Genomic DNA, 25,000 nt, shown 5'->3' with positions numbered 1-25,000 from the left:
ATGTGGCCTACAGTAGGTAAACCCTTATCTTGCTCACTGATAATTAAGCCTACATTTATAAATAGCCTACCTTCAGAGTCATAGTGTCAATAGAGGAAATTAATGTTGAAGATGTCTTGATTCCAACAAACAACAACAAAACATTTGAACATACTGGATATACTAAGTAGACCACATCACTGCCATATTCTTACCATTTCGACTTTTAATTTTCGGATCTTCTCATCAAGGCTCTTCCTTCCCGTGTCACGGTCTTTGGTCTCCTGTGAATTCAACTTGCCATCTCCCCGGTGAGAGGATGCTTCTTCCCGCATCCACTTGAGCAAACCCTCCGGTGTCTTCCGTCCGATTTTGACCTCTAAATCTTTTAAATCTGGAACAGACTCATTGACAGTGCCTTCATCCATAATGTTTCTTTTCTGTGTCAATTCAAAAGTACACTACGTCCTCTTTGTTTCTTGAATATCCGTGACTGTCAAACTGCAGCAACCTCTAATTGCAGTGTCTGGCATCCTACGCAACTCCTCTCTAATTGAGAAAATGCGCTAGAAAGAAAGAGCTATTTCAGTTAAACTCCATTCTGAAATTCAGTTTTGTTGACTGATCCTCGTAGATTGCAAAAGATGACCCCTACACTTGCGAATGACCATCGTATGCACAGCCTTTGTTTAGAAGTTGGTAATAAGCTCTTAAAACTGATGCACTCATCAACTGAAGACTGAAAAATGTCTTTGCTAATTTTCCATTGGAGTGTCGTGGCGTTTGACCAGCTCGGTAAAAAACAACAATCTGTGTGATCTTCCTATAAGGTTGGTTTTGCATAAAATACTACGTGTCAATAATCAATACGGAATAACCGATATCTTATTATCCCTCAAATACGCATCGACGAGCTGGACGCCCGCGAACCCAGGCGCCAGGCGCAGATTCCACCTGCATGATGACAGCGAGTCAACGACAGCCGCAGAATGAAAACTGAACAAGAGCGCACACAACTTGCCTGCCGTAAGTACTGTAATATCCCTACAGCGAAACCTCTTACCGTACTTGTGCTGATGAGAAACGCGCCGCCACTATCCTATCCGACACAAACAGACATTCAGCACTTGAACGCAGGCATAATACCAATACTTAGGTTTTACTATTCGACTCTTTGCCTATAAAGTTTACACTATAGCTGCTCTCTCAAAGAAGAGTCATGTTCCGCGACAGCCTTACCAGAGAAGGAAAGCTGCACTGGATTGGTTTCACACTGACTCCAGATCATTTCCACTCAGCTGAGCTCTCTAAGATCCAGTGCTGCCAAAGCCAGAGGATGAGCAGGGATGGTGTATCAGTCTGTAATCAGGATAATGGAGGGGGACAGATGTCAGTGTCACTTAAGACTGAGTCATTCATCTGACCTGATCTTACTTCATGCCAAACTGCTGTATCACGTCATCAAATCACACCTATGGCACAATCCCCCCCCCCCCCCCCCCCTCTCTCTCTCTCACACACACACACACACACACACACACACACACACACACACACACACACACACACACACACACACACACATACACACACAGACTAGCCTTTATCAGACAGCTAACTGTTTGGCTTCAGTCTGGAACTCCACTCCATGAAATAAAAACACTCTTCTCTGCAGTGTTACACACAGACACAGACACACACACGCACACGCACACACACACACACACACACACACACACACACACACACACACACACGCTCACACACACACAGACAACCCTTTATCAGACAGCTGACACACAGACACACACACACACACACACAGACTACCCTTTATCAGACAGCTGACACACAGACACACACACACACACACACAGACTACCCTTTATCAGACAGCTGACACACACAGCTGCGAGCCAGTTGACTTCATGCCACTTTACTGTAGGCTACGGTACATTACCTTCATCCAACACTGTCCCACTCTACTACGTTTATGTTATGAGTGAGCAACCCATTCTTCAACAGGTCTGGACCTCCACATTTAGAACCAACTACATTTAATAGTCCAGTCCACTGAGACCGTCAGTTGGCAGCATCAGCAGCAGTAAGTAACCTTTAGAACTCTAATCTGCAGTCAGTGGGTGTTTCTAGGGAGCTGAAGGGATCTCTGGCATAGTGAGCCCTCCTGCAAGATGCCAGGCAGAGGGGGTTTGCCCACTTTATGGAACAGGGATTAAGATGGAGACACAGGCCTAGAAGATAACAGTGATGGAGAGGAAGGTGGGGGAAATGACTCAAGTATGTTTTCATTTTGCTTCAAAGTGACTGTCAACACAGGCAGAGACAGATTTATTCAGCTATCCAACTGATCCAATGCTCAATTAGTCTCAGGGGATACAAGATACCCCAGGAAATAAGGGATGTTACATAACAATGAGTTATTCTACAGAACAAGGTACCATTAAATGGATGAAAACCAAACAGCTGAAATTCATTGGGAAAAAAAGAGGGGGGGGGGGGAACGTTTTGAAGTAGGGAGCCCCCTTTCCCACTAAAAGACATTGAAGAGGAATACAGCTGAAACATGTTAGTGGTTGAAGGGAGTGAACAGTAAGGCTAATGTATGCTACAGGTATGTGGTGATCACAATGACATGCCTCACATATGCCCGAGGAACAGACTTCACATTCATCCACCAGCAGTGTGTCAGTGTAACCAGCGGGGGTTTGAACCTGGTACCACTCGCATGGATACCACAGACGTAAACCATTATACCGAGAGGAAACCCTCATGATACGAAGGCTGCAGCTGGGTTTGGCAGTCGCAGGCAGGGCTACCTCATCACAAGAGTGTGATTCCGCTACATCAGGAGTCAGGACAGACCTTTAATCATTAAGACCATTAATAACTGGGCTAACTGGAGCTTAGCTCCCAACAACAGAACCATTAACATTATCAGGGACCCACATCCTAATCCCCCAATACAGGGAAAGTCTCTTAGAGGATTATTAGGCGTCAACATCTCATCCACACTCCCTTTGTCTGGGTCTATACTGTGTAGGTGGCTGCTAGTGTAAACTCTAATGTGTAATACTAGAGTCGTCAGTGCAGTTAGGGACATCCATTCCATGCATTAAAATGAGCCCGTCCTCCGATTTCTACCTCCACCAGCCTCCCCTGATATACAGTAGTAGGTAATGAGATTATTATGTAACCACAACAACACCAGGGGACGGGTGAATACCGTGGCAACAGTTGAGAGTCGAGGATGCAAGAAAAACATTCATATTCCAACAACACCCCCGCACACAGAATAAGTTAGAAACCTGCTTTACCCAAAGGCTTACACCCCAGAGGGTTTCCATTAAGCAGCATACAGTACTCTGATAACAGATCAGACTTCATAAGACTTCATAAACACAGAACTCATAAGAAACCCTACGCAGCTCTTGAATTCCTGTCAGCGTACATGACACACTGAGTCGAGAACAGAGATGACTTCATGCACATGTGTGTGTAACCTCCCCTTACCTCATCCCCTCCGTTGACACTCACCTTGGTGGTGTTCTCCCTGGCCCTTGTCCCGGTGTGATGACATCACCAAGCAGCTGCAGACAGCACAATGGTGATTTCCCTCCCCTCCTGTTAAAGTCATTTAGGTGGAAAATAGAACAAGAGACGGGAAGAAAATACAGAAAGAAGGAGAAAAACATTCACAATAGTCTCACATTTTCCAGCTGAGGTGAACGGAACCATTGGTGGGTCTGCAGGGTCTGTGTATTGAATGCAGATCAAATGTCTGAGCAGTAGAGAAACGACCCTGAAGTCTGTCAACACACTGTAGAGCCCTGGACCCTTCAGTGAAGGTAGCAGAGCACTAGTTTATTACACCAACGTCCAGAGGGAGTGGAATAGAAGATGTCTGATCAAGACTTCATCAAGACTACTTGGCTGTATGTTATGGGAGAGAGTTATAGAAGGATTGATAGGAACATGATGACAAATTGGTAGGGTCTGGCCCAGGAATCAGACACGACATATCAAGAATGATGTGTGATGTCTAGACATCCTAAACAGGCTGCCAAGTGAAGCACAATCTGACAAAATCATCTTAACCATAATTACTTTTTGTGAAACCATCGTATATTCAAAGTTGTGGCTCTACTGGGTCACCTCAAAGGCCTTAGAAAGATCACATCTCTGCTGTCACAAGCACATAGATTTTAAAAATAAATAAATAAAAAACAGCATCCCAAATCATTCTAAATCATTTTGTGGGTGACAACTCCTTTACATGTCATGTATCTATTCTTCATTGCCTTGACCTCTCGGCCTTGGGCTTTTGACACTGTCAACATTAAAGAGGCAGTCTGGGATTTGTGCATACATTTTTGGACTTTTAAATCAATGATATATAGGCATAGGTTCTAGAAGAATATAACTTATAAAAGGATCATGAACTTAGTGAAACTGCCTTCCCCCATCAGAACCCAAAATGTAAGCTTGTTTTTACTCTGTTGTCTATAAACACTGTATATTTTGGAAACATAATGTCCCATCCCTCAGCTGTTTATAAAAAAAAGTGACGGGTACACCGCTTTGTTGTTGTTTCAATCCCAGATTACCCCTTTAAGGGGGCCATTTCATAATTAGATGTTCCTGCTTCCAGTCAACAGTGGTGTCCAAACACAATGATTGCAGTGTTATCTTACAATGCACATTCACCCCCTGGTGGTGATAGGTGGGCTTACAGTTCATACAAACCTTTGACTGACAGAAAATAAAACATGGCTGAATAAGACATCTTTCCCAATACTGGCTGGATCATATAAGGTAAATACATAGTGTTATCATTAGGAGGTCAGTGAGTTCATAGAGCGTTTGAGGTATTTCATCTGCATACCTGATCTGAGCTCACATGCTGAATCAAAGGACTCTCTCTCAGTGCCTCTCTCCTTTTATCTCTCCCCCTTCCTCTCTCTCTCCTTAACTCTCTCTTAGTGCCTCTCTCCTTCCCTCTCTCTCTCTCAGTGCCTCTCTCCTTCCCCCTCTCTCTCAGTGCCTCTCTCCTTCCCCCTCTCTCTCAGTGCCTCTCCTTCCCTCTCCCCTTCCCTCTCTCCTTCCCTCTCTCCTTCCTTCTCTCCCTCTCTCACAGTCGCACGTGTCAGTTCAGCAGTTCATCCTGAGCCTGATGGGTCACATTCTGCCGTTACCGTGGAAACAACAGACGGGGGTGGCAAGGGAAAGCTGGTACGTAAAGTACAGAGACCTTCCAAAAAGATTTTAAAAAAGGTTGACTGCAAGTCAAGAGATAATGTCTAACCCTAACCCTAACCCTAACCCTAACCCTAAAGCAATAACCGTAACCCTCTTATTTTGTTGGGAGCACACGATTAAGCATAAAATAGGAGGTGAAAACGTCTGAGCTGTTGTACATCAGTCAGCTATGTGATTGATCCAGGTCTATGTACAGTTCGCCCTCATTAAAGAAAAACACACAAACAAGGAAGTCACGGGTGTTCAAACACATTCAAATCTCCTATTCAAATGACAGAGGAAAGAGAAGGAAGCCAGTCAGGGAGTAGAGTATTGCACATCTTTCCTTACTCTGTCCCCTCCCAGTCCCTCCCTAACACTAGACCAACCTGTATGACCTGTCTGCACCTGAAGGAAGACAACAGTCAGTAGAGGAAAACACTCTTGACAGTCAGTAGAGTGCATGGGGACTTAGGAGGAGGAGGACACCGGCCATGGAGGACGGCAGCACCGAGGTGGACATTGAGGAGCTCATGGAGGGCATGGAGTACATCCCAGGCCACTTCCACCTGGAGCTCAACCTGAACTGTGAGCCCCTCGGGCCCGGGGAGCTGCGGCGCAGAGACACCTACCTGAAGCAGGACGGCCTGCGGGCTGAGCTGGAGGCCGAGACGGGCTTCCTGCAGTACGCCGTCCGCAACCTCCTGGGTCTCCTGGCCTTCCATCTGGACCGGCTGGAGCAGGCCGAGGAGCTCTTCAGGGGCATCTGCAAGGAGGACCCGGGGAACCTCAACGCCTGGGCCAACCTGGGCTACGTCTACGACCACCTTCATCGGGAGCTAGACGCAGGGGAGTGTGTGGAGAAGGTGTCCCAGCTCATGGGGCTGGAGGCTGGGGAGACCGGTCAGGCCGAGGCCAGGCTTCTGGCGGCCCGGTGCCTGGCGGAGCAGGCCTATGCTTACCCCTACGACGTGGAGCTGGACAGAGAGGAGGACCTGAGGGAGAGGCTGACCGCTGCGCTGAGACTGTACAACAGAGCCCTGGACTACGGGGGAGAGCTGGTGAGATAATCTTTTGCAAACAATTTTTTAAAATTTGTTTATCTTCATATGTCCCAAGGGGGATAACAGTCATATATTTTACAGAGATATATGCTGTTTTGTCTAGGCAAAGAAAACATTATGCAAATTCAAAATGTATTCATGTAGCTGCTGAGATCTGGTGTTGTTTACAGAAAATGAGATGTCATACCTCACCTACTGTAGTGATTCAGTTATATGTTGATTTGTTTCAGATACCAATGGAGGAAAAGAGAAACTGGTATTTCAAAATGGCAATAATTTATATAAGGTAGGCGAGTGTTACAATTAGCATAATGATCATCAATACAGTAGAGCATTTGAAAAGTGTTTGAAACTCATTGTATGACAATTAAATTAATAATACCAGAAAACTCATGTAAATCACTCTCTCTTTCTGTCTCTCTCTCTCTCTGTAGATTAGATGATATTGTGAAGACGAAGGAGGACTCTGAGTACTCCAGATTGTCTCACTACAATAAGGGGCTCAAGTTGCTCACAGAGGCCCTGAAGTCTGAGAAAACACATCATCAAGGTATGCATTAATGAGTGAATGAGTCTTTCCTTTTTTTTTTATAGACTTCTGGTTGATCAACTTTTTAACACTGACATCATATCAAACATAGACTCATACCATTTAACAGGACGAACAAACATTCAACAAAGCAAACATAAGACACAGCATATGCCTTACACCATAATGGTTTCTTTCATTCCATCCTAATACACTACCTTAAGTAGTGCTGTGTTCTAGAGATGGATAGATCTGTCAATCTCTCTATCTTTCCCTGAGAGCCCATGTCTGCTTCCTGAGCACCCATAAAAGGGCTATAAACTTGGCACCAGTTCTTGAGTAGGGTTATGGTCTCTGACTGTACTGCATATATCTGCCCTCAGCTCCGGTGTGAACTTCAATAGAATACTAATAGAAAATAGAATGGAACCGTTCATTGTCCTCAGAAGAGGAAATCCTTTTCCACAGACATAGGATCTTGTCATAGGTTCTTATGCAGGTTATAATATTCTGATATTATATTAAGAGTATACCTGATCTAATAAGACATATCTGTCTTTTTTTTTTTTTCTTCTCTCTCCCCCACAGCCCTTGCCTGGTGTTACGTGGGCATCCTGCTGGAGAGGAAGGAAGAGTTCTCCACTGTACCCATGTCTGTGCATGACTGTGGCTACTCTGGTTCGGATCCCCTGTCCTGCTTTGGAACTGTACGTACATTCCTTGGAACACTCTCCCAAACCACATCAAAGAGTCCAGCGCGCTCTCCTCCTTCAAACGATCCCTCAAAACCCATCTTTTTAAAGATGACTGTGCTTTTGTGCTATTTATCTATCTGTTCTTGTTCTCTCCATGAAATGCAGTGTCTTTGAGTACTGAGAAAAGCGCAATACAAAATAAATGCATTATTAATTGTCATTCTCAAAAGAGGGGATTTTGAACTTTGAGTGACCTTTCTCCAACCACTAGCCAGGCAGATAATTATAGAGTAGCAGTAAAGTCACAGTAAATCCCTCAGGCTCGACTCAAGTGTCCAACTGTCTAGTTGTATATGCTTTTGATCAGTAATAATATGCATATTTTCTATCGGGGGAGGCTGATGAACGTAGAAATCAGAGGACAGACGTCATTGTAATGCATGGAATGGAATGAGGAATGGTATCAAACATGCGGGACATCTTATCAGAATCAAACCGCAGTCGTCAGAGGCACATGGCTCATTAGATGGATAGGAAGAGAAGTTTGCATAATGGAGGTTATGTTCGATGTAAATTGATATGAGAGCCCATGTCTGCTTCCTGAGCACCCATAAAAGGGCTATAAACTTGGCGCCGGCTCTTGAGTTGGGTTATGGTCTCTGACTGTACTGCATATATCTGCCATCAACTCCGGTGTGAATTTCAATAGAACAGTAGTCGAATAGAATGGAACCGTTCATTTTCCTCAGAAGGCGAAATCCTTTTCCACAGAAATGTGGAATGGAATGTGTGAAATGGAGTGGAATGTGTCACAGGAAGAGCATACCTGATCTAATAAGATATATCCCTGTCCTTTGCGGTCCTTGCAGGCCATAAAGCTAGCGAGGGAGGACGCGTTCATCTTGAACCGCCTGGCCAAGATCTTCTTCCTGCTTGGCAAACATGACATGGCCACAGGGATCTGCAACATGGCTCTCAACGTGCTGCCTGACGCTGAGCTCAACTGGCAGGCCTACTGCACCCGCGCCAAGGTACACAAACGCCAATAACACTACATACGCTACATACCATTCCTCATTCCATGCACTACAAGGAGCCTGTCCTCCCATTTCCACCTCCACAAGCCTCCACTGATACAATACTAGACCAAGCTTACCAGACACGACAGTAATATCAAATCAAGCTGACCACTGCTACAATATACAAGCCACTATACAATACTATACTAGAATAATAATACAATACTTCATACAAATCATGGGTAAACCACGCCAACCATGGCCTGAACCATCTGAATCTTCCACTAAATGGATGTTTACTGTATATTGTCAGATCGATGTGACAGCCTATGTGAGGGGCCTGGAGAGGGCCAAGCAGGGCCTGGAGGGGATCCCTGACAGACATCACCTGACAAAGGCCAGGGCAGACCTGGAGAGGGTGTTGAGTGTCCGCCCCTGTCTACGCACACACCTGGAGATGGGACAGGTGAGGGCGGCTGGGATGAGACATGAGTGAGTGAGGAGGGATGAGGAGGGATGAGGAGGACTGAAGCAGGTTCAGTTTGTAGAGAAGACAAGTCCAAACAGCTTTGTGTAACTACTGGGTGTACCCACTCCCTGCTTCACCCTATGTGTGAAACTGTTTGATAAGCGGTGCAAGTACTATGACACATATAAACAAGGTGTGTGTGTGTGTGTGTGTGGGTGTGGAAGAATAACAGTTACTTGAAGAGACTTGAGTAACACAACAGCCAATATCTGTTATTTCCCACTTTATTGAAAATGAACAGAGGGATTGAAGGTATAACATACATGCATGACTCATGTATCAATCTCTAATAAGTGTGAGTGTGTGTGTGTATGTGCGTGCAGGTATATTACTACATGGGTGTGGACGCCCTCCAGGCGAGCCTGCTGGTGGATGAGGAGGCTGTGAACCGTGCCCTAGTGAGCCTGTCCCAGGCCCTGCAGTGTGACCTGGCAGACAGCCTGCCGGACCTCCACCTCCTTAGGGGGCGCTGTCTCCTCCTGAAGGGAGAGGAGCAGAACGCTGCCGACTGCTTCAAACGGGCCCTGGTGCTGGAGCGGCCAGGCAGCAGAGACACCACCAGCCTGCACTGCCTCCTGGAGACCCTCCTGGCCCTGTTCACCCAGAGCGGCCCTGACCCCAGAACGGCCATCACCCAGCTGGAGGTGTGGGTGAGGCGGGCGGAGGAGAAATACCCTGAGGACGCGGTGCAGGCTGAGCTGAGGTGTCTGTACCGGGCACACATGGACGAGGTGGCTGAGCTCTCCAGGGCTCTGATCAGCAGGGGCAGGCTGGACCTGGTCAGGAGACTGCTGGAGACGGTTCAGCCCAACCGCACGGCCAAGAAGAGGCCGCTGGCCAGGTCTCTATCCTTGTGAGGGGGGACTGATGTCGACGGACGGAAGACCAGTAAAAGCAAGCGCTAAGCTGAAGGTTTCAAACAGTGTGCCCAGTATAGGCAGGAAGAGAAAGTCATTTCATTGTTTCCTTGTTTTTTCCCCCCCCCCCCCCCCCATCACAAGCTTACCTCACATCTAAAATACTTCATACTGTACCATGTCCTGTTTTTATTTGTGTGCACAAAGTCTATACTTAGTGACGTTATCTACCCTTCAATGGGTTTCTACAAAGGCTGGAAATCTATTATATCCTGCTTGAGCATTTTTTACTGCTTTTTTTAAACCTGATGACCTATGACTCGGCTTACTTAATTCACCAGTTGTAAAGAAGAATCAACCAAGCTGAGTGCTTTTACTCTCCCAGGGAATGCACAGTATAACAAAGGCGCCATAAACTGCTGACGGCAATAAATACATTTAAGGCGTAACAAGGAGGCACCTAATATTTTAGTGCTGAACCGTCCCTTCATAACAATGGTGATATAGTATTCACCTGGCTCGGGGACAATACTGTGGTGTTATATTAACAGCTTATTGATTCTATCTGGCCCAAGGGGTTTTCACACATCTAAAAATAAACCTCTGCTTGCCAATCAAACTCAAATGATTACCACAGCCCCTTTATGTGATACTACAGAGGGTACTCAACTAAACAGAGGGTTACTGGGTTAATTGAGGAAGTAGTAGTGCTTTAGGGTAGAGCACTACAACAGCAGGAGATTGGTCCTAGTCCTACTGGGCTAGAAAAGCTGGTCTAGTCAGATTGAGGCCTGTCAACTGCTCCTAAACCTATGGGGGTTGGTTTTGGCTTCCATGATTCATAGAATGCAGCGGAGGCAGAAATCAGAATGACTAGTTAAGTTGTTACTGCTGTATAATATCGAAATTCACAGTCGAATAAACATTGTGGGCGTGTTATGACTGGTTTGGACTTGGATAAATCCACTGAATATACTGGATTATATGTCCAAAAAAAGCAAATAAACATTTAAACAGTGAGAAGATAATTACATTGAAGACAGAGGATCACTTTTGGTTCATTAAGGCCTTTTAGTAATGTTGACATGATCAAAATAGTGTACCACAGGTTCCCCTGACAGATACTCAGGTATACATAATTCATAGATACAGTATGCACAGTTTACACGGCTATACTGTCAATCACAGAACCTGGAACAATCCTCTGGCTCCCATATCGATATCAACAGCCTTTTTTTGACAGCGGTGCCAGTGTGTGCCAAGACTTACGAGTGGCCAGCTAGTGCTCAAAGCCGGGTGCTTCGAGTGAACAAGCCTGTTTGAATTTCCAGTCCCGGCCCATAGTATAGTTTGTTTACATTCTGCAGTTAGTAAGGTGGCAAACTCAGAGACACTATCGCAAAACATTTCAAATCATGTTTCCCAACAGGTTCACGTAACCTAAGCAGTTTATGGCCATTTTATTTGTACTAAACTGTACTTACCAGCACTATTCAAATCAATTTGATTGTGTACAGTAGTTACAGCGAGCTAACAGGGATTATGCTTGCCACCCACCAAATTCGCTAGCCAACTGAAGCACTTGGTTGATAAGAATATCCCACCTTCGCTCTAAACCACGCCCCAAGCCCCGTTTGACCTCATAAGGACCAGGGGGGTAGAGGAGGCTAAAAGCCTGTATTTTAAGCACCGAATAGGCCTGGAATAGGCACTGTTGAAGCCCGGGAGTAACTGTCGAAAAACAATTGGCCTTGTCATGCACTGGCATGCAAAAAAGGAGGGGAGATGAATGCATGCAGGTCAGGGATTGGTTGGGGGACTGATTGGTGGAGGAGAGTTCATGATCCGTGAGCTTGACAAGTGAGAGACTGACTGCTGAGGAGAGTGCCCTTACAGTCCATAGGTTTTCTTATCTGATAAGAACTGCTTGCAGAAGGGCGACCCCTTCACCAAGACAATGAAGCTAGGAGATCCCGCCTTCACAGAATATCTGTCAAAAGAGTAGGCCGGATGAGTCATGGCTCAGACAACTGTGTTTAGAATTACGAGCAGAAACTTAGACATTAAATCAAATGGTATTCGATGTAAATGTCTAGATACCTTTTATGCTGAAGGACATTCAGGAGCGGCGTCTCTGGGTTGACCTCATGTAACGACTCTTTCACAGGGTCTTCAAAGAACAGCTGAGAAGGAGAGGAGACGGCCGCTTAGCAAAGTTGAACGCAACCCAAAAAACTCTCAATGCCCCAAAAGCATTACATGTGAAACCGTATTATGATAAAGAAATTCCAGATATTAAGCTTGCAGTTATCACAAAACCTATTCAACCACAAGATGGCAGTAACATGCCACCACAACAGTGAGATCCAGTGGCTTGCAATACTGTCCTGATGGGTTATGTTGTACAGTATGTCCTTTCCATGGGAGGCTGGTGGAGGTAGAAATTGAAGGACAGGCTCACTGTAATGCATGGAACGGAGTGAGGAAGCCCGTCCTCTGATTTCTACCTCCACTGGTCCTTTGATAGTGAAACCTAAGTACCCTGACTTATATAAAGTGATACTTACCTGTAGGTTTTGGGGAAGATACTTCCTTTCCGTGTCCCAGGATGGGAGTTCCGCTCCAAACATGACAGCCAGATGATCTACAATGCTGAAAGACAAAAGTAGGAGTCATTTTCATATTCTTGGTCATTAGTTGTACAGTGCCCGTCTACTTTAATCTTTAGTCTATTCATTGGAGTGGTTTGTGAGGCTAAATTGACAAAATGGCCAATATTATAGTGTGCACTTTATTAATAATAATAATAATAATAATAAACCCACACCAAAACAAACACCCTTTTAACCTGACATACTCCTTTAGAGAAACAAACCTGGAGGACTCGCAGAAGGCTGAGATGAAGTCAGTCTGTTGGTGCTCAGGGTAAAGCAGGAGTACAGGCCAGTGCATGGAGCCCTGTTCGTCCAGGAACACCTGCGCCCCTGTAGCCTCCTGGGAGGCCAGGCCGTCCAGGTGTAGCCCTGCCATGGCTGCAGACGAGCCCCTGTCCCCCCCATCCTCCTCACTGTCAGAGCCGCGCTTGTGGGGGCGCTCGGCCTTCAGTAGCCTGATGCCACGCTTCTGTAACGCACACACAGGTTTGTCAGGAAATTCAGCCTTGCCACACAGGAAACTCCCTTGCCATGTTATACGAGAATAATGAAAGTGGTCACATGGTCTTTTCCCCATTGACACATTACGCTCACCTGTATGGCAGCTAGCAGGGCCTCTCTCTCAGCTTGCTCCTTCTTTTCTTTGACCTTCTTCTTCCTGGCATCTCTCTCTACTGTTCTCTAAACCACCAACAGAAGAAGAAGAAGAATGTCAACATTGTTCCCCCAAACCATCGACATCAACTCCCAAACTCCACAGAGACCATGTGGCTTTGCAGTGGTAATGAATGACGGGGTGGCAACATGGAACATGGAACATGAAGGATATTTCTCCTCTGGGTAGACACGTTCAGGAATGGTACATTTGATACCATTACATGCATTACAATGAGTCCGTCCTCTGATGACTATCCACCAACATCCCCTGTAGTGTATACAGCGAGCTCTTTGACTCATGACTAGGGAAGATAACTGTCACTTGGAGAAAAAAAGGAGGGAAAACAGCCACCACTTGTGTAATAGAAAAATGCATATGTGGCTTTACTTGTCCCGATCGAGATATTTTCTGTCATACCTTCTGTTTGTCTGCAGCAGCTCGCAGCTCCAGCAGCTTCTTCTCGGTCGGCTGTAACCTGAGTCCCTCGTCACACCACTGCAGAGTGTCTGCATAGCTGCGCAGCTCCATGCAACACTGGGCACCTGCGCAAACACACGACAGTCAAACAACACAAATCAGTTTTCAGAAGATTTCATTTTAGCTATAGTCAAACTTTATCTCCTGTGAAAATCCAGGCCGACTACTCTTCCAAACCAAAAAAGTTTTCGTTCACACACAGAAGATTGACCAGTAAACATAGATTTTTAAGTGTTCATCTCTCTGAACCCGGGAGGATTAGAGAAACTGAACACAGGAGGATTAGAGAGATCAAGGCGATCAATCATGCTGTCTCCCACTAAAATATTTCAAAGTGCTGTTTATGAACGTTTAATTTCTCCATTTGTGAACAAACCTCTGATTATTGCTTTGAGGTGGTCAGGTTTAACCTTCTTGGCAGCAGCAGCATCATTCAGTGCAGAACGCATGTTACCTGCAGGGCAAGAGGAGAGAATGATTGCAACAACATTCCCCACAGACCGGAAAGCTTCACTGCTAAATGTTCAGGAGATGAAACTAGAACAGTGACCCTCACTCCTGGTCCTGGAGAGCTGCAGGCTTTTGTTCCAGCTCAGCAGGGACACACCTGATTTAGCTAATCAAGGTTTTGAAGATGGGTTGATGAGTTCAATCCGGTGTGATGGCACTAGGCTGGAACAAAAACCTGGAACCACTGCAGCCCTCTGGGATTAGGATTGAGTATCACTGAACTAGACCAATGTCATCATGGGGTCTATAGATGAACAGAGCCCTACCCAGATGGAAGTGTGCTGCTGCCCGGTTTGTGAGCAGAACGGTGTTGATGTTAGAGTCATTGCAGTTTAACTTCAAACCCGCCGTGTAGGAAATGACAGCCTTCTTGTAGTTCTTCTCCTTGAAGTAATCGTTCCCCTCATCTTTAAAGCTCTGTGCCTGCTCTGGAAGGAGAACATCAAATTCTAATTAATTCAGAGGTTGAGAACGCTGAGCATTTCGCAGAGAGTGACAATGTTGTCAATGCCATACCAAAAAACCTCTAAACTGGAAAAACTAAGAGGACATGCCCAACCAGCAAACCAATGTTGAATTTCTGAATTGGTTAAAATTTGGTTACGGTTAAGGTTTTGGTTAAGGGTCTGGTTTAGGATTTTGACCTTGTTGGGCTCTCAATGGGATGCTGGTCAGGAAGGTCCCATAGTCTCAACCATCTCCAAACATACCCTCGGGAGGTCTCTGGTCATCATGGATAATGGACTGTATGGCAGCCAGCTCCGGGTGGTTCATGGGGTCAATCACATCAGGGGCTTGTTTCATGAACATGGGCACCTTATCGAACTCCTGCATTGACAGTGGAATGGCAGCAGTGAATGGACAGGGAGAGAAGTTTAAAAACCACTCAAACCCAAGACAAGAGGACAGTTTGATATGGGCATGACATGACTCTATACTGGTAGCAAGCTAGATAGCGAATACAGCTAGTTATTAGACTCGCTAGATGCGTCAGTTTCTTAGTAATGTACTGGTATGCCACCTTTCCACAATTACACTTACAATGATGTCTAGTCAGGGCAAATAGCTAGCTAGAGCTAGCCTGATTTCAGGGTGCACCGGTCTGAGTAGCTAGCTAGCTACTAGGTTATACACAGTCATTGCCTAACCTAGCTGGCTAGAGATAAACATGTCTTACCTTTTCCCAGTCATTTTCGTTGAAAGCATTTTTATATTTTATTTCTTTGAATTTGTCCATAAAGTCGTCCATTCCATCATCGCTGTCATGGCCCTGCTGTGCCATTTTTGCTCAGCTGTCCTATGTAGCGACACGTCTGCTTTCAAAGGCTTTTGAGACACGAAACGATTGGTTTTATTAAGTGATACAGTTCGCTTCTCTAGATTGTGTCAACGCATCAAATCACTAAAGCAAACCCAACTGGCGAGCTGGCTGACAGATTGTTTTCACGTGCGTGATGCTGTGCAACCACAAAATACATCCGTTCCGTTAAGGAACAGGACTATGATTCAAAGGTTCTGCAGCAGGCCCAGTAATAAACAGAGATTGTTGCATCACATGAACCAACGAGTTTGCTCTTAAAATGTTTATGTTCGTTTATGTTCTTTAGTTTATGTCTGAACCTGACACTCTCCCTTTTGATGAGTAGAGCAGCATCCTGTTCATTTCAGCACAGAAGACATGAAACATGGATGGTTTTAGGGCTTTGTGATTCCTGCATCCTCCACCTTCAATGATGAATGCACAATATTTTTCTGTCTGTCTGAATTGATGCAAGGCAACATACATTACATTAAAATATGTTTATTGACTTTCATTACAGATAAATCCAAACAGATTCAAACAGCCATATCTGTTTTTTCTCCACATACATTTATTTCATAATATTGATCTCTCCCACCACCTTCAATACACATCTGTCTCAGTGGACTAATAGTGACGGTTTCCCAGACACAGATTAAGCCTAGTCCTGGACTAAATCACACTTTTAATGGAAAATCCCCATTGAAGATGCTTTTTAGTCTAGGATTAGGCTTAATCTGTGTCCGGGAAACAGGGCCATAGAGTTCATCTGAACCCAGTTCAGTTTAGATCACACTTCTATTGGACTGTGAGTAGGTATAGGGCTGATTCATGATATCATCTTTACTTGAGAAGTCATACAGTAATAAACAGTGATTCATCATAGCCGAATCCACCCATCCACCCTTCCTTCAATATGTCCATTTCAGAAGACCTAGGGGCTTTACACAATACACGGCCGACCTGAACCATACTGTGCTGGCTCAGATATTTTCCATTCACATTGTCCTTTCCAGCACTGTTACAGCAGCTATGGTGGATGTGTAACCAGGCCAGCCCAGTACAGCTCAGCTCTGTAGTGTAAATTAGGGTCAATAGTTTTCAATTTTGTCCAGCTCCGTCAACCAATCAGACTGTCTCTACTCTCCTGAGTAGGTCTACCAGCCCATCTGTGCTGAGGAACATCGTCTCACCCGTCTGCTGACAGATCACCTCAAACCTGGGTGTCTCCTCCGCGGCCCCCTTCCCCACGACCACGACATACGGGTATCCAAGCCGACTGGTGTCCTTCAGTCTCTTACCGATGGTCATCTGGGTACGGTCATCCAGAAGCACCTCACCCCTCAGGTTGGGCAGAGCCTCCCCCAGAGTGCGGACCATCTCCTCGGCTAGACCAGCCACCTCGTCCACCTTACTGCCCTTCTTAGGGGGTAGAACACACACCTGGTAAGGGGCGAGCAGCCCAGGCCAGCGGATTCCCTCCTCCGTCGACAACACCTCGATGGCCGCAGCCAGAATGCGGGTCACCCCTAGGCCAAAGCAGCCCATCTCTGTGACTGCTGGCTTGTTTTGGGTATTATTGAAGGTGGCATTGAATATGTTGGAGTACTTGGTGCCCAGGTAGAAGGTGTGGCCCACCTCTATCCCCTTGGACTCCACCAGTGTGCCTGTCTGGCACTGTGGGCAGTCGGTCCTGCCCGGTGACATGGTTTCCACGTTGGCCGAGAAGGAGCAGCTCTCACAGACCAGTAGCCTGTCCTCTCCGATGTCTGCGGGGAGCTGGAACTCATGGGACAGTTTCCCTCCGATGTTCCCTGTGTCAGCCTGGACCTGGACACAGCGCAAGCCCAGACGGGAGAAGAGCCTGGCGTACGCCTCGCACACAGACTCATACGTGTGGTAGGCAGCCTCCTCGCTCACGTCAAACGAGTACATGTCCTTCATGTAGAACTCACGCCCTCGTAGCAGCCCGAACCGAGGCTTCAGCTCGTCACGGAATTTACGGGTGATCTGCAAAGAAATAAAATACATGAAAACGTAAACAACAATGTAAACATAATGTAAACGAATGTTATCAGTGCAGCCCCACTCTGAATAGACTCATCAGCTTCAAATAGGGTGATGACAGGACAGGTGCCACACTAAGTAGCCTACCTGGTAGAGAAGCAGAGGGAGCTGTCTGTAGGACAGGGTGCCCTGGGAGGCCAGCAGCTCCGTCACAGCCTCCTCATGGGTGGGGCCAAGGCAGTACTCCACCCTGTGGCGGTCCTTCAGACGGAACAGCTCTTTCCCCATCAGGTCCCAGCGACTGCTGCGTTTCCACAGCTCAGCGGAGCACAGGCTGGGCATGTCCAGCTTCTGTCCACCGATGCCCTGCATCTCCTGGTCGATGAGCCTCACCAGTTTCTCCATGGAGCGCACAGTGGCCGGGAGGTAGTAGTAGCAGCCGGGGTTGGAGAGGTGGATGAGACCCGCCTGCTGCATCAGTCTCTGGCTCTTGCAGGTCATTTCCCCCCCCTGAGCCCGGCCCTCCTGCCCCACATCACGTAGGTTAGAGGGCTGGAAGAGACGGGACACTAGGGGTATGGGTGTGGCAGGTCTGGAGTACATGGGGGTGTGGTTGGGGTTGGGGTTGGGATTTGAGGCATGTCCAGCACAGCTTGAATGACTTTTACAAGGAGTGGTCAAGGCTCTGGGCAAACGTGGCAGGACTCTCTGCCAAAACTGATGCATTAGGACCTCCATAGACTAGATTCAGGTCAATCAATAGATTAAAATCTGTGAAAGATGTGTTAGATAAGATTAGCATGACAGCATCAAAGATGATGGCTCCTGAAATGTAGGTCATATACGGTTGGAAACATACAGCAGTTATATCTCTATAGTTGGTATAAGCTCAAGTCTGGAAACATAACCTCAAGGTCAGTAGCTACTGTAGCTACAGCTAGAAAGATCAATGATGACACTTGGCAATGCAGTAAACTCAAAGCATGCAGTAAACTCCAAGGAATGAAGAAATCATTCCAACCAGCATGTTATCACATGCATGAATTCAAAAACCTTCCTCCAAGTGTTGGTAAACCCCCTGGTAGCTAGCTAGCTAACAGACTGGCAGCTGGCTGCATCATGTCAGGTTAGGAGCAGTATCCCTCTCCATATCGCGAGCAAATTGATGGAGAATAACTCACCTTGTGTATTTGTATATGTAGCTAACTGACTGAAGGTAAAGAATAAAGTTGAATAAAGTTGAGTTCAAGTTCATAAGGCAACATTGTAAAAAACAAATGCTGTTAGCTAAATAACACTGCCATGCTTCCTCTTCCTCGGTGTGCTGCTGGGTGGGTGGGATAGCTTTCAACGTTATACCGCCACCTGCGGTACTGGAGTAACAATACACACCACACATACATACATACATACATACTATCTGCAGTATCAGAGTATCAGACTTTTTGGGCAGTAGAATATCTTTATCTTCTTTATTTTTTTCTTCACTGGCTTTATGTGGTAGTGATGTGGCAAATCATGTGGTAAAATCATGTGGTAAAATATTTGGCAAAACGGTCTCTGTGTAACTTTTCCTTCTCGTCCAATCAAGATTTTAGGGGAGGAGTATGTTGCTATAGTAATCTCAAACATGATAGACTGCCAGCAGTGAGCTCGAAAACTTTGGCTAGCTGTCTTATAAATATAAATATAGATATAGTAATTCCTCTAACGACGACACATACACTCATAGAAATGTCCAACACCACAGCAAAAATGAAGAAAACAACACTCAAAATAACCCCGTAAGTTTATCACAGTCTTCTGTACATAATATGGCTCTGATGATTGATAGGGACCTGGGTCTAGAGATGTTGTCTATGTACATTCGCTAATGTGACTATATTCTTCTGTTCTGATCAGAGAGTAAACTGTAGCTCATTTTACTGCCTTTTAGATCTTCCAGAGCAATGAATGTCTCATCATCTGGAATACTCCGGGTCAATCACAGCACAATAAAGAGTGTCTACGGCTCTGTGAGCCGAAAAAGTTTCAGTTTGGCTGGTGACAGCAAAGTCCTTGAGAAAAGCTCTGTTCAAACACCAAAAAATGTAGTTAAGGTAAAATCCCTTTCTTTCATACAGGTTTGTTGTTGTTGTTGTTGTTGTTGTTGTTGTTGTTGTCCCCTCAGTGTGCAAACTATGCAAATTAGTAGCCTTTATCAGTCAGTGTTAACTTTACAGCCCTCTTACAGGTCTTAGATGACAATGGCAAGGATGTCACCCCTCAGCCTCTCTTCCAGCCAGACCCAGGGGTCTTGCATGCTAAACAGAGTAAAATCTTTGCCAATGACACATCTGGTGCCACCATGTCCGATTTCCTCTCCACTGCATACCAGACAACAACCAACATAAGCTTCGCTGGGCCCTTCACCAGGTAACACATTCAGACCAGTACAGACAGGGAGACCTGCTGTATAGCTCTCATATATCTTCTCAGTATGTTCATGAATCTATGTTCTGTGACGATACTACAAGGACAGTGCTGCTTTTCACCAGGTCAGTGTTTGGAAGCAGCACAGTGTCCAGATCGAGCCAGTCGACGATGGAGTCGATGAATGAAGAGATTGAGGATCCATCCTCTAAAAGAGACATCTCCATCAGTCTCTCAGGTAGACACTTTCTTCGCACTTTCTTCTCTGTCTCTGGGCTGCATGTGTAACGGACGGGGGTTCAAACCCAAGTCTCCCACGTGGAAGACGCAAGTGTCTACCATTAGGCCAAGAAGACATACTCAAGGTCCAAGGGCAATACTTCAGTTAACACATCTCAGACAGGGCTACCTCATCACAAGAGCGTGATTCCAAATCACCTCCGCTACACATGTTCCCCAACTACTTCGCAGAAAACTATGCACAATTATTACACATACATGTACGATTGCTTTTATCTACAGTAGGTCCATGCATGTTTGTGTCCTGCCAGACGTCCAGGTGAGGAGGGAGGAGGTGAAGGAGCTGATCAGGGAGGAGATGTTGGAGGAGGTTGTGGATCGGTTCCTCATCGAGACAGAGACCCTCTGGCTACTGGATATGCCAGCCATCTCAGTATCTGTGGACTCTGAGGAAGCAGAGACTGTGAAGTAGGCACCCACTTCTTCTTCTTCTTCTTCTTCTTCTTCTTCTTCTTCTTCTTCTTCTTCTTCTTCTTCTTCTTCTTCTTCTTCTTCTTCTCCTCCTTCTTCATCTTCTTGATTTCTACCTCCACCAACCTCCCATGGTGCAAAGCGCTTATTCCAGGCTGTGGTAGCTCTTGTAAAGATCAATTATTACATTTACTGATATGTTTTCATTTATTAATTGACATTTGCATGCAACCTGTTGTCCCTCCCGTCCTCTGTCTGAAGAGAGAGAAACAACCTGTATACAGAGCTCTGCAAGAACAGAATGGGCAATGACAAGTATGTGGAGCGCTCCATGCAGACGTTCAACGGAGCTCCCAAAACCAAAGAGGTCCAGAGTGAGAGCATCACCATGGTGGATGCAGGTTAGGCTGAACTCTCTCCTCAATTCTCCTCAGTCTTGTTGGTTTTTATTTTCTTACCAAAATGGCTACAGCACCCACACCCTCCTCAGTCCCTATTTCATCATTCTACCACAGGCCATTCTCAATACCTCAATACCCTGATTTACACCACAGAGCCAAACTGAGCTGAGCTGAGCTGAGCCGTACTGGGCTGGCTGGGTTCTGCATCTACCATAGTTGTTGAAACAATACTGGAAAGGACAATGTGAAAAAAGAAACATGCGAGCCAGCACAGTATGGTTCGGGTCGGCCCTGTAGTGTGTAAAGCCCCTACATGTCTGATGTTTTAAATGCATATTGTGTCATCTCCCCAGCCACCACGGCCACCACCTGGGACATGTATGACTCGTTCTGCGGTGCTGGTGGGGTGGGGGAGACTTCCTTGTCTCCTGATGTGGACAGCTGTCCCGAGATAGTCTCCAACCACAGACTGGACAACACCTGCGGGTCAGAGAGGACCATGTCAGTCGTCAGCAACACCAGCATAGGTAACACTGTCATATCAGATTAGAGGGGACGGCCACTGTGAATTAGCAGAAGCTAGCATGTTGTGGTGCAATGCATCTGACTGTTTCAATGTATCAATGGTATTGCATATAGTGCTGCTTGAAAGTATGTGAACCCCTTGTGCAATTATAGATTTTTTTAGTTTTTACCATGAAATGGGGTTTAGATAAAGATTTCATTTTTCATTTTAAGATTTTATACAAAAATAATGGCCATCCCTGTAGGGTTCACAAACTTTCAAGCAGCACTGTATATCCCTACTCAAATAAACAATTATTAATATTATTGTTATTATTATTCTGAATAATAATAATAACAATAGCATACAGCAAATCATTATGGTTATGATCCTGCAGCAGTAGGGCCGTGTAATAAAATCAATACAGCTCATTATCGCTTTTGGTGATTTGTTCTTTGAGGTAACGCAGTAGGTTCAATTTACTGTTAAATTTTCAGTAAATATATGTATGTATATATGAGTATTGCGAAGTATTGCCATATGTATTGTATCGCAATAGTATCATATCGTGGCCCGTGTATCATGGTATTGTGAGGTCCTTGCCAGTACCCAGCCCTATGCAGCAGTTGTGTAGATTACTATTGTCTCTAACGGTTGAAGGTCGTAGCGTTGACAGGTGTCTCTCTGTTCCAGCTAGCACCTCGAGCTCACGGATCGAGTTGGAGCCTTTTGTGGTTCCGTCAGAGGATGAACCGGACCCTGAGCTGATTCTGCAGTCAGAGAAATTCCAGCAGGATCTGTTTGTGATGGAGCGGACTCTTCTGGAAAACATATACCAGCCCAAGCTTGCTGCATATAGACAGCTCCCAACATTGGATGGTATAGTAAACATTGCATCATGCGTTTTTTTTGCGGTTTACTTCTTTTATACCACTTTCTGGCGAGCCATGTTAACATGGGACAATACACATTGCAGATGCCTCGATGTTTGTAACTTAAATGAATAATATTCAACTTTTTTATATTGGGTTTGCATGTCTATTATCTGTACAAAAAAGAAAAATAATAATTTGTTGGATGTCAAAGACCCTGACAGTGTGCAGAAGCCCAAAGCGAAGGTGGGCAGGAGGGAGGAGACGGAGGAGAGTTCTCTGACCCCGGCCCTGGAGAGACTCTGGTCCTTCAACTGTGAGCTGACGGCAGGACGCAACGTCAGCAGCATGGCCTGGAACAAGAGGAACCCGGTATGCACCCGCACACACACACACACACACACACACACACACACACACACACACACACACACACACACACACACACACACAACACACACACACACACACACACACACACACACACACACACACACACACACACACACACACACGCACCTCATTACTGCTCTTTACCTTCCTCTTTCTGGAATGACATTGGGTATAGAGTTGTATCAGTGTCAGCTCTTCTCCTGTTTCACTGTATCATTCATTCATTCATTCATTCATTTATTCATTCATTCATTCATTCACATTGGTCATTTTGTTTAAACATTGTGTTTCATTTTAAGGACCTTCTGGCTGTGGGGTATGGACAGTTTGACTTCAAAGACCAGAAATCAGGCCTGGTCTGCTGCTGGTCTCTAAAGAACCCCATGGTGTGTCATTCATTCACACGCTGCATCTCCCTCAATTCCATCTCCCCACTTGTGTTTCATGACGTGTCAGATGAGAGAACTGCTGTTGATGACTAAGCTAATGCAGTCTGTTGTTTTTGGACTAAGCTAATGCAGTCTGTTGTCTTTGGACTAAGCTAATGCTAGCATCTTGTCTGACTGGTCTGTTGTTTGTTGTCTGTTGACCAAGCTAATGCTAATATGTTGTCTAACTGGTCTGTTGTTTGTTGTCTGTTGACAAAGCTAATGCTAGCATCTTGTCTGACTGTTCTCCAGTCTGTTGTCTGCGGTCTAAGCTAATGCTAGCATCTTGTCTGACCTTTCTGCAGTGGCCTGAGAGGATCTTCCACTGTGAGAGTGGAGTCACGGCTCTCGACTTCTCTGCTAGCAACGCCAGCCAGCTAGCTGTGGGGATGCATGACGGCAGCATAGCCACCTACAACGTGCAGTTCAAGGAGAGGACACCCGTCATAGACAGCAGGTGAGTCTGGGTCCTCAGAGAGAGAGAGGGGGGGAGAGGGAGGGAGAGAGAGGGAGGGAGAGGGAGGGAGAGACAAGGAAAGTGAGATTGGGAAGGAGGGACAGAGGGAGAGGGAGGGAGGGAGGGAGGAAGAGAGAGAAGGAGTGAGAGGGAGGGAGGGAGGGAGAGCGGGAGGAAGGGAACTGCAGATCTTGCAGACAGCATCAGCAGCATCAACCATTTTCATTTCATCATCACTGTTCCATGTGCACATCCTATGTCTCCCAGTTGTTCACTTTCTCTCCAGCGTTTTTTTTCATTCTCATTTCTACACGACCCCTCGTGGACAGTAGGTGGAGCTGTTTACTCACTGACAGCCAGTCGTTTTCACTGCGTAGGAAACGTCCGCCAACATTCCTGGAAACAGGATGCATACACTGTGAAAGAGAAAGGCCAAACGTGATGTAGTAGAGGAAACAACCGCAGACTCCCCCGGCCAAAACCAACATTTAACAAGCCTTTGGCAGTAACATCACACCACTGTTGTTTTCACAGCCTTCCTCTGATAGTAGCTGGTTAGACATGCGAAATCTAATTGAGTGACGCATTTCCACCAGACAAGTGTTTTTACAGTAAAGCCCCTGTGCATTTGTTTTTCCCATTTCCCACAATCTATCTGTTGTTGTTGTTGTTGTTGTTATGACTGGCTAACCAGCCTGTGATGTCAGAGGCTGTGACTTACTGTCTTTTTACCTTCTATTTATGATCTCCATGGTTATGTGTATATATACTGAATCATCCACTGCCACTGATGGTCCCGTGTAGACATGACATGTAGAATGACTCCAAATGACAATAGAGCCGCCTCAAAGGCTGGTGGAGGCAGAAACCAGAGGACGGGCTCGTTGTAATACATGGAATGGACTGTATTACTGTACCTTTCCTCATTCCATTCTGTGCGTTACACTGAGCCCGTCCGATTTTTTTACCTCCACCAGCCTCCCCTCTCTCCCTTCTATCGGCCCCGATAGAAGCATAGGAGGTTCACTTCATTTGTAAAAATAAATTTAAATTAAATTAAAATAAACAGTATATGTTGATCAATGGAGGCTGGTTGAGGTCGAAATCGGAGGATGGGCTCATGGGAATGTATCCATTCCATGCATTACAATGAGCCTGTCCTCCTATTTCTGCCTCCACCAGCCTCCCCTGATGTGGATGTTTTGTGTCCCCAAGTGAGTGTGCCCACAAGCACACCAGCCCCGTGTGGCAGGTGAAGTGGATCGACCAAGAGAGGGGTACGTCAGG

The 25,000-nt window shown here is 45.8% G+C and overlaps 5 protein-coding genes across 7 annotated transcripts in view; 2 read left to right on the top strand and 3 right to left on the bottom strand.

The window, feature by feature from the left end:
• Positions 1-617, bottom strand: part of lurap1 (leucine rich adaptor protein 1) — a 9,860-nt gene extending 9,243 nt beyond the window's left edge. The window contains exon 1 of the mRNA XM_083672151.1: positions 195-617. Coding sequence (XP_083528277.1) covers positions 195-407 — 213 coding nt within the window. The 5' untranslated portion in view covers positions 408-617. The remainder of the gene's footprint in view (positions 1-194) is intronic.
• Positions 618-5,529: 4,912 nt separating this feature from the next.
• ttc22 (tetratricopeptide repeat domain 22) lies at positions 5,530-10,213 on the top strand. 2 transcript variants are annotated; one of them, XM_083671149.1, is made up of 7 exons: positions 5,533-6,296; positions 6,530-6,585; positions 6,734-6,849; positions 7,417-7,535; positions 8,393-8,554; positions 8,856-9,008; positions 9,395-10,213. In XM_083671149.1, the coding sequence occupies exons 1-7, from the start codon at positions 5,730-5,732 to the stop codon at positions 9,926-9,928; spliced, it is 1,707 nt and encodes a 568-aa protein (XP_083527275.1). In that variant the 5' UTR covers positions 5,533-5,729; the 3' UTR covers positions 9,929-10,213. The 2 variants fall into 2 exon arrangements, with proteins under 2 accessions (XP_083527276.1, XP_083527275.1); XM_083671150.1 differs by lacking the exon at positions 8,393-8,554 and having other exon boundaries at positions 5,530-6,296.
• ttc4 (tetratricopeptide repeat domain 4) lies at positions 10,056-15,663 on the bottom strand. Of its 2 annotated transcripts, XM_083671154.1 has the most exons (10): positions 15,405-15,663; positions 14,938-15,055; positions 14,494-14,655; positions 14,094-14,171; positions 13,658-13,782; positions 13,177-13,263; positions 12,804-13,051; positions 12,496-12,580; positions 12,029-12,111; positions 10,056-11,918 (listed from the first exon to the last, which is right to left on the bottom strand). In XM_083671154.1, exons 1-10 carry the CDS (start codon positions 15,507-15,509, stop codon positions 11,819-11,821), a joined length of 1,191 nt encoding a protein of 396 aa, XP_083527280.1. In that variant the 5' UTR covers positions 15,510-15,663; the 3' UTR covers positions 10,056-11,818. The 2 variants fall into 2 exon arrangements, 1 of the variants encoding a protein (XP_083527280.1); XR_014554244.1 differs by having other exon boundaries at positions 11,857-11,918; positions 12,029-12,580.
• Positions 15,664-16,107: 444 nt separating this feature from the next.
• On the bottom strand, positions 16,108-18,847 carry pars2 (prolyl-tRNA synthetase 2, mitochondrial). The gene is made up of 3 exons (XM_083672492.1): positions 18,716-18,847; positions 17,682-18,305; positions 16,108-17,537 (listed from the first exon to the last, which is right to left on the bottom strand). The coding sequence occupies exons 2-3, from the start codon at positions 18,270-18,272 to the stop codon at positions 16,656-16,658; spliced, it is 1,473 nt and encodes a 490-aa protein (XP_083528618.1). The 5' UTR covers positions 18,273-18,305; positions 18,716-18,847; the 3' UTR covers positions 16,108-16,655.
• A 421-nt stretch (positions 18,848-19,268) lies between these two features.
• Positions 19,269-25,000, top strand: part of dnai4 (dynein axonemal intermediate chain 4) — a gene marked incomplete at both ends in the record, with an annotated part of 9,266 nt that continues 3,534 nt past the window's right edge. Inside the window, 12 exons of the mRNA XM_083670947.1 lie at positions 19,269-19,318; positions 19,471-19,633; positions 19,768-19,949; positions 20,072-20,184; positions 20,498-20,654; positions 20,919-21,058; positions 21,412-21,585; positions 22,257-22,442; positions 22,650-22,807; positions 23,128-23,214; positions 23,562-23,713; positions 24,929-25,000. The exon at positions 24,929-25,000 is cut by the window's right edge and continues 86 nt beyond it. Coding sequence (XP_083527073.1) covers positions 19,269-19,318; positions 19,471-19,633; positions 19,768-19,949; positions 20,072-20,184; positions 20,498-20,654; positions 20,919-21,058; positions 21,412-21,585; positions 22,257-22,442; positions 22,650-22,807; positions 23,128-23,214; positions 23,562-23,713; positions 24,929-25,000 — 1,634 coding nt within the window. The remainder of the gene's footprint in view (positions 19,319-19,470; positions 19,634-19,767; positions 19,950-20,071; positions 20,185-20,497; positions 20,655-20,918; positions 21,059-21,411; positions 21,586-22,256; positions 22,443-22,649; positions 22,808-23,127; positions 23,215-23,561; positions 23,714-24,928) is intronic.

The sequence above is a fragment of the Argentina silus genome (genome assembly GCF_951799395.1).
Source record: "Argentina silus genome assembly, chromosome: 6".
NCBI classification, from domain to species: domain Eukaryota; kingdom Metazoa; phylum Chordata; class Actinopteri; order Argentiniformes; family Argentinidae; genus Argentina; species Argentina silus.
The sequence above is the reverse complement of the archived record's forward strand: the minus strand, read 5'-3'. Positions and strand labels throughout refer to the sequence as shown.